Consider the following 19479-nt stretch of genomic DNA (forward strand, 5'->3'; position numbering starts at 1 on the left):
TAATATATATTTTTCCTTCTTTTTTTCTCTCTCTTTCTCTCTCTCTCACAATCATTCCTTGCCTGCTCTCCATCTTCCTGTGGTGCTCCCCTCACACTTTCTTTCTCCCTCGGCCTCCCGTCCCATGATCCTCTCCCTTCTCCAACTGTGTATCCCTTTTAGCAATCAGCTTCATCCCTCTCCCACCTGTATTCTCCTTTCATTTCAGGTCTCCGCCTCCCCCTCCCACTTTCAAATCTCTTACTATCTCTTTTTATCGTTAGTCCTGACGAAGGGTCTCGGACTGAAACGTTGACTGTATTTCTTCCTATAGATGCTGCCTGGCCTGCTGCACTCCACCAGCATTTTATGTGTGTCCTGAGTGTACCACATCTAATTTTGCTGATGACACTAAATTGAGTGAAAATGCAGAGGATATGGAGTGCCTACAGAGAGATATTGATAGATTAAGTGAGAGTGAAAGGGCTTGACAAATGGCGCATTGGTAAATGGTGAAACTATTGGAAGTGAAACTAGACTGGTCAAGTTCAAGTTTAATTGTCATTCAACCATACATGAATCCTGCCAAACAAAATAGCATTTAGCCTGGGGCCAAGGTGCAAAACACAGTACCAACAGTCATATACAGCATATGGAACATATTGCACATGAAATAGCAATATGCATACACTCATTCAGAAAATATATATAATACATCTCAAGTCTCTAAATCCATGAATGACTCTGGCAAGAGCAGGCCTGCAGCAGTCTGCAGACAAACACAATCCAGTTTATCTTCCTCTGGGTTAACACTGGGGGCAACACCGATGCCAACATGGACACTGAACCACATTGCGTCCAGGCACTTACTCAGAGACCTCACTCCTGGGTAGTTGTAAATAGGCATGGAGCCTCATCCCCGCTACAACCAAGGCCATGCAGCACCCCCTCTCGCCCCCCCTCCCCCCCCACTATCTGTACCACCAATACACCAGTGAACCAGACTGACTGTTTTCCACATCATCAATGTCCAACAGGGTCTTACAATCACAAGAAAACTGACCAAGACAATCACTCACTGTTAGACTGCACACTATTTCCATGCACAGACTCCTAATGCCTCTCTGTTTCAGCAATCAAAACAGACTACACCAAGTCCAATTCCTCCACTAATGAGCAACTAGCTAATGGGGTAGACTTGCAGTACTTGAAGTTCTTATTGTCCAGCAGCATATTGCAAATGGAAAAACAATACATTTAGAAAGAAAAATAACACCTTTAGTTGGCCTCATAGAGACCACTGCATCCGAGCATGCTGCCATTTTACCATTTATCATTTAAATGGTGAAACGTTTTAGCATGCTGTTGTGCCGAGAGACTTGGGAGTGTACGTGAAAAGTTTGGCTTGCAGGTGCAACAGATTGTCAAAGGCATATGGAATGTTGGCCTTCATTGTTAGCAGTATTGAACTTAAAAGCAGCAACTGTACAGGGTAATGGTGTGGTTGTACCTGGAGTACTGCATGAAGTTTTGGTCTCTACTTAAGGGAAGATATACTGGCTTAGGATATTGTTCAGAGGAGGATCATCAGGTTGATTCTGGAGATGAGAGTTACCGAAGAGTAGAGATTGAATCATCTAGGACTACACCGACTGGTGTAGACCCAGATCCTCATAGAGGGATCAGAAGTGGAGAGAGTGAGCATTTTCAAGTTCCTGGGTGTCAAGGTCTCGAAGGACCTAACCTGATCCCAACATATCAATGCAGTTATAAAGAAGGCAAGACAACAACTATACTTCATTAGGAGTTTGAAGAGATTTGGCACGTCAACAAATACACTCAAAAACTTCTATAGATGTACTGTGGAGAGCATTCTGATAGTCTGCATCACTGTCTGGTATGGAGGGGTTACCGCACAGACCTGAAAGAAGCTGCAGAAGGTTGTAAATTTAGTTGGCTCCATCTTGGACATCTTCAGGGACTGGTGTCTCAGAAAGGCAGCTTCCATTATCAAGGACCTCCAGCACCCAGGGCATGCCCTTTTTTCACTGTTACCATCAGGGAGGAGATACAGAAGCCTGAAGGCACACACTCAGCGATTCAGGAACAACTTCTTCCCCTCTGGCATACAATTCCCATGTGGACATTGAACCCATGGACACTAACTCACTTTTTAAATATTTTTTTTTTCTGTTTTTGCTCTTATTTTTAATCTATTTAATATTCATCTTCAGTAAATGATTTACTTATTAATTGTTTATTTTTTTTCTTTTTCTTCTATATTATGTACTGCATTGAAATTTTGCTGCTAAGTTAACAAGTTTCACGATATATGTTGGTGATAATAAACCTGATTCCGATTCTGAATTCAGAAGAATGAGAGGTGAATTTTATAGATACATGTAAAATTATGAAAGAGATAGGTAGATATATGGAGGAGGTTTTGCTTGTTGAAAAGCTGAAAACAAAGGACAATAAATGTCCGGAACAATTGCTGATGAGAGATTTAGAATATATTTCCTTACCGAGGGACTTCAGGAGCATAACCTAAATACTTTAATGGGACACCAGAAAAAAGCATGAAGGAAAATGACTAGAAGAGTATGCTACTGAAAATAGTTGAAAGAAAATTGTCACGTCTTTGTGCATAAACACGGGTGAAAACCAGGGGACTTAATGACCTCTTACTGTGTGGTACATTTTGATGGGTGACTAAGTAGCCTCATGAAAATGACCCTTTACTGCCTGCTTCACCATTGAAATGTACTCAAGTGCAAGAAGTTTCTTCATTTGAATTAAGCTTGCCACAGAAAGTTAAATCTCATTACTTTATATCTAAATCGTCTTGAACAAGATGAGAAGTTTTTAATTACTGACAATCAAACTCTCTGGGCTGAAACTCAATTATTTCACATGGAGAAGTGCAATCCTCCAGACATTAATTGTTTATCAGTCACGTTGTTTTCACTACAGGTGGTCAGGGAGCTGAGTATATTGCAGCTCTCCTTTCCCACATGGACTTACTGCAAATCTTTCTTTAGGAGCATCTACTAATTGTAGTATTATTTTTATTTCTTAGTGATCTCATAATCCTCTACCATCTTATTTTGATTATCCTTGCCTATTGTTGGAGCTGGGCCCACTGACACTAGTTTCTCTCTGTATTTGAGTAAAGTAACCAGTTGTTGTCTATGATGGATTGTCAATAGCATATCCCAAGATGTTGATAGGGAAATGGATAAATTGGCCATTGTTAAAGCTGGATGCAGATTGGAAGTTGACTCTTCTGCACCTCAAGGAATTTTGGAACACAAATTGTTGGCCTAACTTTCTTCCTTTACATAGAACATAGAACATTACAGTGTGGGTACAGATCCTTCAGCCCACAATGTTGTGTTAGATTTATTAAACTGGCAATTAAACCCTAGAGAAACCAACCCCTTCTGTCCATATTCCTCCATTCTTTCACTTTCATGTACCTATTAAGAATCCCTGAAATGCTTCTATTATACCGGCCTCTACCAGCACCCTGGCAGCACATTCAAGCACCCATCTCTCTTTATGTAAAAGAACTTGCCCTGAACATCGCCTTTAAACTTACACCCTTTCATGCCTGCTGGTATTAGGCATTTTGACTCTTTCTTAACAGCTTTTCAAACTCAGAATTATTCTTATCCCAGAGAGACTACAGAGGAGAGTTATCTGCCGATTCCTGGGAGTTATAGTTAAGAGGAGAGAATGGATGGGTTGAAATTGTTTTCTGTGAAACAGAGAAGGCGAACTTGAGATTTAAATAGATGTTTAACATTATTAAAGGTCTGGAACAGGGCAAACAGAAAGATGTTATTTTCCTTGACAGAGAAGTCAATGTTTAAAAAACCAAGTTACGTTAATTGGCAAGAAGAATTAATGGAGATTTCAGGGAAAAAAAGTCTTTTCATTCAGAATTCTCTGCCTGAAAAGATTGTGGAAGCAGAAATATTTAAATAAGTACTCAGATGAGTTTTTAAGTGCGCACTCTACAAGGTGAAGAACTGAAAATGAGCTAGGATGTATAATTTTTTATGGCTGGAATCACACATGATGGGTGAATGGAATTCCTCTGTGCTATAAATTCTATGATTTAGGAGAATTATTTGTAGCTATGCTTAATCATTATCAAATATGATGTCTATGTAACCACTAACAAGAGAAAATCTGCAGATGCTGGTAATCTGAACAAAACACAAAATGCTGCGGAAGTCAGCAGGCCAGGCAGCATCTATGGAAAAGAATATAGTCGATGTTTCAGGCTGAGATCCTTCAAAGTCCTGCTGACTGTACTCTTTTCCAGCATTTTGTGTGTGTCATGTGTATCCATGTAACCACTTGTAATTATTCCTTATTGTATATCAGAGTGATTGTAGTCACAGCACAAGTGCTCATCTCTCTGTCTCTGTCTCTCTCTCTCTCTCTCTCTCTCTCTCTCTCTCCCTCTCTCTCTCTCTCTCTCTCTCTCTCTCTCCCTCTCTCTCTCTCTCTCTCTCTCTCTCTCTCTCTCTCTCTCACACACACACACACACACATACACACATACAGAATTAATCAATAGTCTGAAACAATTCTCTTTTAACTGGAATAGAGAGCTTGCAATGTTCTTTATTTATTGCATGGTATAATGCTAACAGATTAGGTCTAGTTAAAGCACTTTTTACATTGTTAAAACCTCCTGACTGCTTTTTAGCCAAAGTACCTTTGAAGGACGGTCACTGTCAAAATGCTGATTCATACACTGTAAGCTCTTAAAAATGGCAGACATAAATGACTAGGTTATGAACAGATGGCTAAGAAAAGAAATTAATCACACTATTTTGTTGTTTAGCCTTTGTGGACTTCAGAATGGATTTTTCTTCATAAATGCTTCATAATAATAAGCATTATCTAACACTCCATAGAACTTAACGTGCATTGCTCAGTAATGCAATGTGTCTTCTGGTTAGGGAGTTACTGGAACAATATCATTTCATGGCTGGTTGTCCTATTGGAACACCACGGGGGAACCTGGACCATACTGTCCTCTGACACTCCCAAGAAAATTAGTTGAATTGTGAAGGAAACTTTGACCAAAGTTCTATCCCCGTCCATCAGTACATTTTCAAGAACCTCAAATCTTCAATGTCTCACTTAATCAGTGACCCTTCACTGATCCTACAGTCCTATCAACCCCTATTCCTTACAATCCCTATAGCTGGTTCCTTAGCCTCTCACACACACACACACACACACACATACACACCCATTCCTATTCCTTTTCTTTCACCTCCTGATCTACACAGTTCTTTCTAAATTCACTTCAGCCTCCATCAACCTGTTTATATCCCATCCTCCACTCACTCCATCTGCCCATCATCCATACAATCCTCCCACTGGTTCCTCTCCACCCTACTTCCCTTATTTGATTCCACACTTCATCTTCCTTTCCCATCAGACTCTACAAGTGGAATCCTTTGTTGCTTCCATCTATCACCTCCCAGCCTTTGTTGCAATTTCCACTCTCCCCACCCTTTCTGCCTAGTAGCACTTCTCACCTGGTTCCACCTGCCAGTTATTGCTCCACCCCTTCCCTTCACCACTCAACACTCTAATTTTGAGTCCAGATGAAGGGACTTGATCAAAAACATTGTCTCCCTGTTTCCCCTCCCCCATTGGTGATGCCTGACACATTGAGTTCTTCCAGCATCTTGTGTGTTGTTCTACTTCTTTTGTGCCTCTTTTGTGCAACAAAATGCTGGAATGTTGGTTAGTCCTTGCAAAATCCTGGCAGGCTGGTGATCCCAGGTCTGTCCCAGCATTCCCTCAGGCCTGAGGCTGGCTTCCCAAGCTTTGCCTCAGGTGTGGAGGACCAGGTCCTACCTTGTAACTTAATTCTGACGGTGCAGGCCAAAATGACTACTGACATTCACATCATGCTATAGCAGTCTTGAATCAAAGAATGACATACACTTTCTCTTCTCAGATCTGTCTAAAGTTTATTGATTTCCACTGGTCCTAAACCTTACCAGGTATCAATCACGCCCTAGTTCTTAATGACCAGACCTATAGTTAGGGTCTGATGAATTTGTGAACAGTTGTTTCTGACATTACGAATGCTCTGCAAAGATGAAAAAAACTCCCATGATGTCATGGTCACATTTCTGACAAATGCAGATGACCTAACTGGGTCTCAGATTTCTCTCGCTTCATCTTTGGAGGCTCTCCAGGACTATATCTGTTGCCCTCCTTGAACAAGTCCCATTACCTTCATATATATTAACTCAGAGAGTGCTTGCTGTAATAATAAGAACGTCATTACCAAAGACATTCCATGGATGTGCTGTTATGACTCAGGGTCAGGTTGTGGAATCTATGTTCCTTGTCCAATACGTGCAAGGATGTTACCTAGCTTTGTGAAATTGTTACTGCAAAAAGTTTAACTAAAAATAACAAATCCAGCCTCCATTAATGACTAGCTAGACTGAACAAGTACATAGTGTTACTCTCTCTTCCTTGTTCTGATTCTTCTGATGTCTAAATACCCTATTGAATCCAACTTCCTACACAACTGTTGGCTGAGGAATAATATTGACTAGGGAACCAGAAAGGCTTTCTGTACTGCTACTCAAAATTCTCTCTGTCCAATGAGGCAGTAATATTGCATTTACTAAAGCATTCAGAAGCAAGCATCTCAGAGAACTCTCCCCAAAGCACAGTTGTAGGAGCATTGGTCTGTGAGGTGAAAGAATGATCTTTGAGTTGAAACTGGGCAACTGAGAATACATTGGATTGGAAGATGCAATGAGGATTTGTAGACCCAGACAGATCCATCATGGGCACAACCTTCTCCATCTTCAAAAGATAGTTCTTCAAGAAGGTGCCATTCATCACTAAGGATCCTCATCATCCAGGACTTTCCTTTTCTTATTACTATCCTGAAGGGTGGAGATTCAGTAGCCTGAGGATCCACATCCAACAATTTAGCAACAGTTCCTTCTTCTCCACCAGGGGATTTCTGAATGGCCCATGAATCCATGAACAATACCTCATTATTATTTTTGTTGCAATATTTATTTATTATTGTATTTTATACTAATTTTATTTTATGTTTTTTCACAGTAGTGCTACTGCAAAACAATAAAAACAATAAGCTAAGTCAATAATAATAAATCTGATTCTGATTCTGATGAGTTGGTACATCTTAACCCAGGAGAGAGAGAAAGAAATAGAACAAATTCAAAATATAGGAAGATAGCAGAGTGAAAAGCTGTGAGTGCTGTGGTATATCAGAATTATTGAATGTGCCTGAATCTAGACCTATAATGGTATTTGGAATTTTGTTGTGAAGTTGAAGACTGTACTATCTGGTGATTGTAGTGATTTATGTACAGTTTCCCGCTATCAACTACCTTCTTTAACACTGATCTTTTCTTTTCACTAGGACTCAACTCACAGCCATCTTCAGGGAATCATAAATAATTTGCTACGGATTGTGAACCAGACAATTATTAAGATGGGAGACCACAAACTGGTTGTAAGTACTTTCACGGGGCAAGGGCTGGTTCTCGGTCTATTTTGTGTGAATGATCTCTGCTCCACACTGTGTCTGAAAGTGTCATGTATTCAATAGGCTTAGTGCTGTCAGTGATGCACAAGGCGATTGGTGATCTTTGGAAGGCTCATAAACTAAACAACTCTTCTCACATTATGGTACTAAGTTTTGGAGAAGATCGCATTTTCCACCATCTCTGCTACGGATAGGTCTGACTGTGCTGTAGAAGACTAGATGCTGATAGGTGTAAGGTGGTGCCCCATTTTCCTTATATCTATCATGAAGCAATATGCTGGGTAAATTAATGAGTGCACACGGTAGGCTACAAAGTGAAGTTAAAACATTCCCCTGAAATGTTGGACCAATGTTTCCTTTCCTGTTCTACAGCTGGATAGATCCTATGATTCTGATGACCAATATTCAAAGGGGCCAATTTTTCAATAGTTCTCTAATAAAGAAAACAGAAGCTTTATGGCTACACACTGTTTCCATAGGAACAGCTTGCGTAGAATTATTTCTCAGTACTTGCTCTTGCTAGAACCTCAGTCTTGAATATAGGGAGTGGGGAGGTGAGAGCTGCAATTGCAGATTTATCTGATGTTTCCAGGAGATGAACAAAACGTTTTGTCACATAAGAAGCTGTTTTTTGACAGAAATTTTTTCCACATGACTGTGTATGATTCATTGAGGCTTAATTCCTCATGTTCTATTTAAGCTTCTCCTTGGTGCTGAAAAGCAAGTTAGTTAATTATATCCAAGTACCTTGGCACAGGACTAAAGGTGGACAATTATACTTTTGGCAAAGTCTGGATGTGGGCCATGTTAGGAATCGTTAGCCATTAAGTTGGGACCGTGTTTAACATGGCATGCTGAGCAAGGACAGTGTTTAAAGTCAGAAAGTTACCTCAAAGCCCTTACTTCAGCCTTGAGTCTTTGGAGACATCACAGGGTTAGGCTGATTGGCAAGGTTGTTGCATTTCCCTGGCAAAGCGGCCATGTCTTAAAATGATGTTGAAATATCAGATGAGAGCTAGTTACAACAAAATACATTTTTCCACCAGACACGTAGTTGATTGATAATTATGCTAGGTGTTTGTCGAATTGGCTGGAGGTCTGAGGGAGTGTGGTTTCAAAAATGGACCTCGAAGATATTGCACCAAATTTATTGTAGGCTCAGAAAGGAAGAGGGTATGAATAGGCCATTCAGCCCTTTGGCCTGCTGTGATTCATCAAGATTGTGGCTTAGTGCCATTTCTTGCATTATCCTCATATTCCCGGAGTCTCTTGGCAATTGGAAGGTTATTTGAGTATTAAGTTACTTCTGGTGTAAGTGGTGGAAGGACATCAAGGGTATGTGTGAGAGAGAATAAGTTACAGGAAATAAGTAATATGCCTGATTGTCTGAGAGCAATGTAGAGTTGATGGACTGATGCAAGGATGCAGTCAGAAATGTCAGCTATTCATTTCCCTCCACAGATGTTGCCTGACCTGCTAAGTTGCTCCAGCATTTTGAGCGTGTTGCTCCAAATTCCCAGCACCTGCAGTCTCTCTTGAAAATGTCCTTGTTGTAACCATCATATTTGCCATTGACAGCCTACTTCTTTTAATATTAACGATACGATTATTCATGCACATATTTCTGACAAGATTGGTAAATCCTTGATGGGAATAGAAATGTGTGCAGCAAATCACAAGGCAATTTGCTTCCAGAACTTGCAACGGATGCTGTTACACTGATAAACCAAAATAATCTGGAAGCATGAATCATTTATTCTTTTCTCCTCTAATTAGACTGAACCTATTTGAATGCTTGACCAGGATAAGCTGCCCTAACTATGGTCTTTGGTCAGGTTGAATAACAAAGATAGCTCAGGCTGAGACATTTCAGAATTAATTTGTTCTCTGAGGTTGGAGTTGAAGCCAAAAAGTCACAACAATTAAGGATGCAAGGTTTGATGTCTCATACAGGAATACTTAATACTTTCAGCAAAGCATTCATTTTCAACATAACAAGCCAATGTACACAACCCAAAGGAGTGTACATTTTCTAGACAAACAGTTGCACAGAGCATCACTAATGTGATATGTGCACCACTCATGTTGAATAGAGCACTGTCACAATCCTGGAATGTATAAACCAGTTGTATAATGAAAGTTCACTGTCATTTTCAGAACATAAGTGGCAATGGGCTGTACGTAAATGCCAAACAGTGTTTGGATCCAAAGAATTCACACTGAATGCAGATTTTTAAACATGTTTATTCATTTTTCAAGATGTAGGCAGCATTTATATCCCAGCCCTGATATGCCTGAACAGAACATCTTGCAAGGCCATTTCATAGTCAGCTACCATGTCACATGTAGGCTAGACTGGATAAGGATGGTAGATTTCTTCTCCTTAAGACTTTGATGCACCAACTAAGATTTTATTACAATCTAATAGATTTGTGGTCATCATTAATAAGACTGTTTCTATTTTAGGTTATTAACTGAGTTTAAACGGGCAACATTGTTAGAGTTTATTTTATTTAAGTGCTGAATGTTCCTGGTTATTATGTACAAGAAATAGTATTTGATTTGCAAAAAGAAATAAATAAAATTTCTGGTTTGCTTTTCTGTGAAAACTATAATCTTTAACTTTACATCCACTTGCACAACATGCACATTGGAATGCCAGGTGCTTCAAACACAATGCCCATTTGATTGTATATTGCAGCTTCATGATTTTAACAAGCACTTCAATTTTTTTGTATTCTCTGTTTGCATGTTCTTCCTTTGACCATGTGGGTTCTTCCAAGTGCTCTGGTTTCCTCCCACATTGCAAAGAATGCTTTGTTGATTGACCTCTGAGGGGTAGAATCTAGGATCATTGTTGATGGGAATGTTGGGAGAATTTAAATAAAGCAATTAGTGTAGGATCAGTGTAGATGGGACCTTGGTGTTTGACATGGAAAGGCCTATTTTTATGCTGTATGACTCTGTGGACACCACAGCCATGTGCGCTGAAGAAGGAAAACGACAGTTCAGAGGTATTTGGGTTAAACATGTGGAAATGGGACTAATTCAATGAGACCACTTGGTTGGTGTGAATGAGATATGCTGAAGGCTCCATTTCTGTTTTCTACAATTCTGTGACTCTTTAACATGTTCAAGGTGGTACTTAAAGAGCCTGAATGCTGAATGTGTCTAAATGTTCCATCTCCGCTTGCACACTCACCAGGGTGAAACAAGGACATAGTAATTGAGACAATATTAATTAGTCATAGGTTCTGTCATAAGCATAACTTTGTCACAACCTGGGGGGGGGGGGAGAAGGCATCATTACAGTGGAGCACAAACCTAAACCAAAGTTTATATCCAAGATTTAGGGGACAATAGCTGAGTGTCAATAGAATGAGCACTTGTTTCACCTCAGCTAGTCGTTGTGAAAGTCTAGACTGGTATTATTTCTCAGCCTTATACATATATCAGTCCTAGCCTCCTCAGACTCCAGTGCAAGACCTTCAGGCTAGTGATCTGTGACCACAACAGCACAATAAAAAAACATGGCTCCTGTGGAATGGATCCTCAGGCAATATAAAACAACCACTAGTTAAGGTCTTGGTAGTGAGTAGTATAACAAACTATAGATGCACTTGGTCTAGGTCCTCAACTCAAAAAAACCAGTATCCTTTTGTCGATCTGTAATGCAAGGTAGCATGAAATAACTTACCTTTTGGGAATCAGTAATCTTCAAGACTGCTCTTCCCCTGACTTCATGACTGGTTAGAGTTTGACAGATGTCATTCTTGTTTGAGAGCAAAGAATCAAGTTATACCTCCCGTGAAGTGACAAAACTTTGTTACTTAATGGATTGGTGATTACGCACACTCCTGGACATATCACAGCATCGAGCACTGGGAAGTCCCAAGAACATTCTCTGGTGCGCTGGAATTCTCTGACTGCAGTAAAATCAGGCAACTCAGAGATGCAGGTATTGATTATCTATTGCAGTTCAAATGTTGCATGCTCCAATTCCAGAAGGTGGAAAATGTGAAACTGATCTGTGAAATGGGAATGCCAAGGTGATGCAGATGATGGAATTGTTACCTTATTGATCTGGCTTTGATCTTGACTTCTGATGCTGTCACAGTGTCACCTTATCCCTATAACTGCATGAGATTCCTCTAGGTGTTCCAATTTCCTCTCAAATTCCAAAGATATGCACGTTGGTTGGTTAATTATCACTGTAATTCACCCCAAATGCTAAGGACCCTTAGCATTGCCAATGATCCCTCCCATCTGTCCAAAAATCTCTTTGACCTCCTACCATCAGGCAGGAGGTACAGTAGCATTAGAACAAGCACTATTAGTATGGAAAACAGTTTCTTCCCTTGGGCCATAAGGCTACTGAATTCCCTGTCACCATTCAGATCGCACCACTTATGAAGCATCAGTAGCATTATACTGTTTACTTTTTAGCGTGTATCATAAATGCAACTTAATTATTTGTTAAATTGTTTGTGGTAATATTACTTCATGTGTTGTGTGTGTGAGTTATATGTACTGTGTTGTGCACCTTTGTCCCGAGTGTTGACCAGAAACAATTACAGTCTACAAATCAGTGAATTTGAATGAATCAGGGACAGTGGAAGTAGACAAGTTAATTGTCTTTGTTCTTGCTATGACATCGAAGGATGCTGCCATTTTGTAAACTGGTTTTGCTCAGCTGAATCATTGTTTTGAAGTAGACACAATGATGCACCAAATAATCTTATGGACTATTTGTAAGGTGTTCTTTGGTATGCTATCACCTGCTGGTTTGTGAATGGTGAGGTCTGTGTCTGCCTTGAGTGATTCAAGTTGGCTATTGGTTTGGTAAATGATTTAGAACGAAAAGCCGTAACTTACCAGTTGTCACTTGTGGAAGAGGGCAATAAATGAATGCTGGCTGAGCCAGAATCAATAAGAAGTTGACACAGCTCAGTCACATGACCTCAAGCCAACATTTGAACTTGTAAGGAAAGTGTATAAAATGAGAAGCTTCAAAAGTGAGGCAGCAACAACTCTCTGGAGACTAACCATCGTGGGCATAAAGGGCCTTCAATGGTGTGTATTCACGTGCTTTTTAGTTGAGACAATAAATGTACTTGTCAGTAAATACAGATTCTCTCTGTGCATAACTACTAATTATTACTATCAATTAATATGAATTAGTAATTCATATAAAAGGAGGATGCTTTTACGTTTGGTGGTATACGTGTGTACGGTTGAATGACAGACAAGTTGAAATTGAAATTGAAATGTGTGCATGAGTAGTAAAATCTGCAAGCATTTATGGAAAACTCTGGACAATAAGATGGGAGTTATATAAAACCAGTGCAAGCAGTCAGTGTGGTCTTGTTGTACCATAGGCCTATGAGAGCTCTGCCTAACTGACAAGTGACTAAGTCGGCATAGTAGAGAAACTGAAAATGACTTTCAGAGTAGTGGATACATCCTACATAAAAGAAAGCTCAAAGAAGACTATTTTCATTTCACCCAATGGTATGAAGACTTTCTAAGAACTGAGGGCAGTGGTGTTACATCTTTTTGAAAGATGGTTGAGATACAATCATTTACACTGATGGTAGGCAGACTTCAGCTGCTAATCACAATTCAATAGCCTCTGAAAAATTGTACCCCTTCTTCCTCTAGTCCCCATTTTGACTTTTACCTCTTCTTACCTGCCTATAACTTTCCCCTTGGATCACCTCTTCCTTCCCTTTCTCCTTTGATCCACTCTCCTCTCCTTTAAGATTCCTCCTTCACCTGCCCTTGACCTTACCACCCACCTGTCACCTTCCAGCTTGACTCTAACCCCAATCCTCCAACTTTTTATTCTGGCATCTTCCCCTTCCTTCTCAGTCCTGAAGAAGGGTCTTGGCCTGAAACATTGACTATCTATTTATTTCCATAGATACTTCCTACCTTGCTGAGTTCCTCCAGCATTTGTGTATGTTTCTCTGTTAAAATGTGCTGCTGCAAGTGTTTAAAGGAACTGATATTCCCACATGACTGAGGATGACCATTTGCAGTTTGGGTAACGGGGAAGTAGTGTTTGGTGTAGTTACAGGAATATACAAGATGGAGAAGTGAATTGCACAAAACTACATGTTTATTGCGCCTTCTCTCAGGATGGCTTTAATTATATTGTCACCAGTTTCCATTATTCTCAGGAATATATGAATTAATAATTAAAAACATGTTGTCAGGAAGTGTACTTAGATAAAAGAATCTTAGAAAGATTTATGATGGAAAAGTGGATTCCACTATATGGATTTGGATGAAATATTTCACTAATATAGGTGAGGGAAGTTTATAAAGGCTCACTGCATAAGTCATTGACTCATCTTTCATGCAGTAATTTGCAGTATTGGTGAGGCTCACTGTTGCAATGATGGAAAGTTGCCAGCAGTTTTAGGAATATGCAATGAACCTATGGATATTCAGAGATTGGTGTCTGTCATTGTTTGCTTTTCCAAAGTGGGAACTTTTTTTTGGTTTCCTCTAAGACAATCGGTAGAAATTAGTGAGATAGTGGCAACTTTACAAACTATTCTTGCTCTCAAAAATCAGGAAAATATTCATTACATTTTTAATGATTGGCAAATCAGTAACTATGGAGGTTTGTGACACAATGTTTGGAAAGTTTGCAGAAGTAGAAATCAGTGTATTAAAAAAAAGTATTGGGATACGCACTTGAATTGCTGAAGGATAGGACTATGGACTAAAAGCTGGAAATTGAATTAGACTGATTAATTTTAGCCAGCACAGATGCAATGGAGCAAGTGGTCACCCATCCTGTGACTTTCTGTGAAGTGCCCTCTTAAGCTGTAAAACTGATTTTGTTATACATATGTCATTTCATTCCCTCAAGTAATTATTTCAGAATTTTCAATAAGTGTATGAGGTCTATTATCACCTCCTTTGAAGACATAAAATCTTTGTTTTGCAGCAGCAGGACAATGTAAAGATATAAAATTACCAAAAGGCATAAACAGAGCAAAACAATAGAATAATGTGTTAGTATTCATGGTTACATAGACTGTTCAGAAATCTGATGGTGGAGGGGAAAACAGCTCCTGAATTGTTATGTGTGAGTCTTCAAGCAACTGTACCTGTTCTCTGATGATAGTAATGAGAACAGGACATGTCTTGGATGGTGAGGGTCCTTAGTGATACCATCTTTTTGAAGCACCTTGACTTGAAGATGTCCTGGAGGCTAGAGTTGTGCTTTTGATGGAGCTGGCTAAGTCCACAGCTCTTTCCAGCCTCTTGGAATCCTGTACCATGGAGGCTGCATATCAGGCTGTGATCCAATTAGTTACAATTCCCTCCATCGTACATTAAAATCTCCATAGAAATTTGTAAGAATTTTTGCTGACATACGAAGATCCTCGAATGCCTAACAAAGTAGAGCCATTGCTGTGTCTTCTTTGTGATTACACTAGTATATTGAAAGTAGGTATGTTGCATCCGGAATTATTTCCAGGTAGTGGACGATTTCCTTCCACGCCACTCTGGCGCATTGGGAAAACACGCACTAGGCAAGTTACAGCAGTGGTTTGCCATTGCCTGCTGCCGGGTGAGTTTTTTTTAAGAGATCACCAGCTCTTAATGGCAGCCGGCTGGATTGGAACTCGGGACCTCTCGCCCCAAAGTCCAGCGCTGGTGCCTCTACACCAGCAGCCTGCTTCATATTTTAATTTTAAGAAATGAATGAGGTTTATATTTATCATAAATATGTGGCCCAATTTATATTGCATTCTTTGTAAATTCTACAAAGAGTCATTTTGAGATTAGGGTTTTCTACGCATACAATTTCTTCAACTTGGTTAGTCTCTTAGCCTTCTGCATGGCAGCTCTGTGATTGTGCACTGCAGATCCTGCGGAGCTGATAGTTGACAATTAATATACAGAAATGGAAAACTCATGTCACTGTGATCATTAACCCTTAGTAGGGAGCTTACCTGAGCAACGCCACAATACTATTCATTACAAAGTCCAGGTAATGATATCCTTTTATCATCTCAAGCTTATTACATGTACTGAAGAGCATATTTAACAGGCAACAAAATTATCAGCAGCTGATCTGTAACTCTGTGGATAAAACAAGGTGCTTCTTTTTGGTTGCCCATTGTCATGGTCTTACAAAGGCAAGTTGGCAATTTTATGCAGTGAATGTTTCATTTCTCAGTTTGTCTTAGCCAATGATCTCCGGTGATAGTTCACCAACCACCAAGCAGCCATTTACACTCATCCTATATTAATCCCATTTTATTTCCCTCTCATTCCCATCAATTTCTCCAAGATTCTATCATTCACATCCACCCATGGATTCACAGTAGCCAACTAACCTCATAACTTGCACATCCTTGGAATTTGGGAGGAAACTGGCTACCTATATAAAGCCCACATGGTTATAGCGAAAATGTGTAGAATCCAAATAGACAACACCGGAGGTCAGGTTGAATCCTGGTCTATGTGGTTGTGCCAATGTGCTGTATTATGGCTGATGCTCCGGTGGAATTGCAAACAGTGTTCCAGAGCAAAATAGCACCAGTGGAGTTTCTTGGGCCCAGCCTGTCCAGGCTGACCACCCAGCTAGTTCCAATTTCCCGCCTTTGGCCCATATCCCTCATATCCCAGTCACTTCATGTCCCTATGTAATGTTTCATAAATTATATTATTGTATCTATCATAACCAGTTCCTCTGGCAGCTCATTCCATATATTCACATGGAAAAATATTTCCTCTCAGATCTCTTTTAAACCTTTCTGTTCTCACACTAAACCTATGCTCCCTAGTTTTGGATTCTGCTATCATGGGAAAAGGACTGTAACCATCAACCTTATCTATGCCTGACATAATTTTAGACACTTTGTTAAGGTTGCTCCTTTTTCTTCTACGTTCCAAAGAATAAAGACCTAACCTGGCCCACCTCTCCCTATAGCGCAGGCTCGCCAGTCTTGGTCACATCCTCACAAACCTTTGTTTTTCCCTCTGTGCTTAACCATGTCTTTAAGGTAACAGGGTGACCAAATCTGTAGACAAATCTCCAAGTTCCTCATTGATTGGAATGCTTCTCCAGTGAATATTAAAGATTTGCTTAAAAACTATTAAAATCCAATTTTCTAACCACATATTAGTTCAGCTCTTGGAGTGTATTTTCTTCTCCTTTGGGTTTGGCACAGTACTATAAAGAATTAAGAGTGTATGTTACATTACCAGCATACTTAATGACTGATAATGCTGACGAATACTGTATTCTGCTGATACCTTGTACGAATTCGCAATGGTCCACACCACCATGGTCACTAATTAATAAGCTGAGGGCTGATATGGGGACACATTACTGCAGTGTAATTGTTTTGCTTATATACAGATAAAAACATCATCGCATGCCCAACAAAGTTCATGCCAAAATTCTTTTAGATCTTGACATGATCAGATGCTTATTGTTGGTACAAATATTTATTTCTATATGTTGATCAGCAGAAATAGATACTCCATTATGAGAAATGAAAAGCCAAGTTAAGCTAAATGAAAAGTGAAACTTTTTTAAAAATATCATTGCTTGTATGTATTTTACAATTATATTCAATGCTGTACAAAGAGAACTTTTACTCTAGTACAGACAATGTACAAATGCACGGTACTTCATGTGCCTGTCATACAAGTGCTACTCTCATTTAGTGAGGTAAGACACATATCTACAGGATCACATGCAATTTTTACTATTTCACAATTTTCAAAATAGACTTTCATACCTTCATCTCTAACAATTGATAGCATCTTTTTTATTCCCTTTTACAAATTCATTCTCATCTTTTCTACAGGGTTTCATTGCTAATAGGTGACTGTTCTTTTCCATTGATGTATTCGTCCTCTGGTACCTCCTCACTTGTCCAGCTTCATGTGGGGATGTGAGTCTCGGTAGTTGTTGATCTGTGGATGAGAGGGAAAGGAGAGCACAGTCCAACTCAACTCTGCTCCACCTTGACATCCACAAACACTGAATATTCCTGCAAGTATTATTGGCAAGAGCTCAGGAACAGCACCCAACCTGATCTGAGAGCTCCATATCAATTTGGATGTAATTTGCTTGCAAACTGTATGATGGACATCACCTGACTTCACCTTGGTTTAGGATTGGGGGAAAATAACTTTATTTTAGTTCCATTTCAACTTCTGGTTATTCAATCTAATGAAAATATGCCTCTTTTGTTAGTTACATTGTTTACTAGTGTGTAGTTGGCAACGTATTGATTGTGCTGCCATGAAATCTCCTCAAGTCCATGAGTCTGCATCCCTGATTTTGAGAAGCACCAGGTTTTATTCTTTATTTCTTCTTACATTTGCTAAGAAGCTGGGTAAAGTTCACATCAAACAATCTATTGTTACCTTGGTTATCATTACTCTCTGGTAGACTCAAGTAGACCTACAACTTTGGCAGTACTTACCTTTTTGGGATAACTTTTCCAAGGTTTTGTTTCCACAGATCTGGGCAGGTCACAACCACAAGTTTATCAAATGGGATTCCTGTCTAAATTCTTTCACTTTCTCTCTGAACTTTTATTGTTAATGAATGGATCACAGTCCATACTCTGTGCTCCTCTGAACTCCCTAAACTCAAGTTACAGCTATATTTCTTCAATGTGCTCTTAACTTGCTCAGAGTTTCGAACTTATATATTTCTTTGATAAATGCAAACAGCTTATTATTCCTCCTCACTTTCTTGATCCTTCTTTTATCCCAAGTTTTTCATTCAACAGTTGGAAGTAGTAATTATAGGCAATAACAGTACCAACTACATCTCCTTCATTTGGGATTAGACCACTTACAGTATCTTCTCAGTTTTTTATATGTAAGTTCACATAGTATGGTACTGGAAACAAAATTCATTTACAGAAATACCTTTAATATTTTTGCATAGGATTGAAATTTCCTGAAAATTTTCAAGAAAAAGAGAAAGGAGCACAAAATCTGAAAAAAAAGGACTGTAAGATTTCCCAGCATATGAATTAAAAAGTCAGTGTAATGTTCACATAGCCCGGTTTAGATCTATTTCTTCAACTTGTTACCTTGTTAGCATAGATTATCATCAATTACTTCAAAAATATTGTCTTTTCCCTTTAACACTATAAAGTTGAAATGTTTATTAATTTGTAATTAACTGTTACTTTGGAGTGCTGAGCTCATTTTTGTTCAGTGTACCTGTGTACAGTACAGAGAAAGCTAACGTGATCAATCAAAGATAATGATACGTGAAACATCGGAGGAAATTGGGATTGCTCATTTTTATAGCAGGGAAGTTCTAGGAGATAAATATCTGTCCAAGTTAAGAGGAATTTTCAAGGAGCACTTTGGGAAGGACTGTTCTCACTGATAGGAAGACAAATAATGTAAGATTTATGTTATTGCCAAGAGAAATAAAAGGGAAGATATTTGTTTATGCAGCAAGATAATGAGATGAGGGGTGCAAAAGCAATCATATATTGTATTCTGGAATGTATTCTTGAAGGGTGTTGGAAGTAGGTATTTAGAGGTGTGGTGCTCATGGTAGTGGTAGAAGAAGGTCCTTGATAAAGAAACATATAGATAAACAATGGGGAAAGAGTAGGGCATGGGCTCACTACATAACTCTTTCAGGGAGTACAACCAAGGAAGTGATTGTGGACTTCAGCACAGAGAAGTCATGAGAACATACACCAGTCTTTGAGGGTTCAGTGTTGGCAACATGAGTAGCTTCAGGTTCTGGAATTGTCATCTCAGAATATCAGTCTTGGGCCCAACACATTGATGCAATCATGAAGAAGGCACACCACCAGTTCTACTTCATTCGGAGTCTGAGGAGATTTGGTACATCACCAAAGACTCTTGAAATTTTCTGCAGATGCATGTTAAAGAGCATT

The 19479-nt window shown here is 39.3% G+C and overlaps 1 protein-coding gene across 1 annotated transcript in view; it reads left to right on the forward strand.

The window, feature by feature from the left end:
• LOC132405303 (dedicator of cytokinesis protein 2-like) overlaps positions 1-19479 on the forward strand; it is a 640537-nt gene that overhangs the window by 299864 nt on the left and 321194 nt on the right. The window contains exon 27 of the mRNA XM_059989997.1: positions 7433-7525. Coding sequence (XP_059845980.1) covers positions 7433-7525 — 93 coding nt within the window. The remainder of the gene's footprint in view (positions 1-7432; positions 7526-19479) is intronic.

The sequence above is a fragment of the Hypanus sabinus genome, chromosome 15 (assembly GCF_030144855.1).
Source record: "Hypanus sabinus isolate sHypSab1 chromosome 15, sHypSab1.hap1, whole genome shotgun sequence".
Taxonomy (NCBI): domain Eukaryota; kingdom Metazoa; phylum Chordata; class Chondrichthyes; order Myliobatiformes; family Dasyatidae; genus Hypanus; species Hypanus sabinus.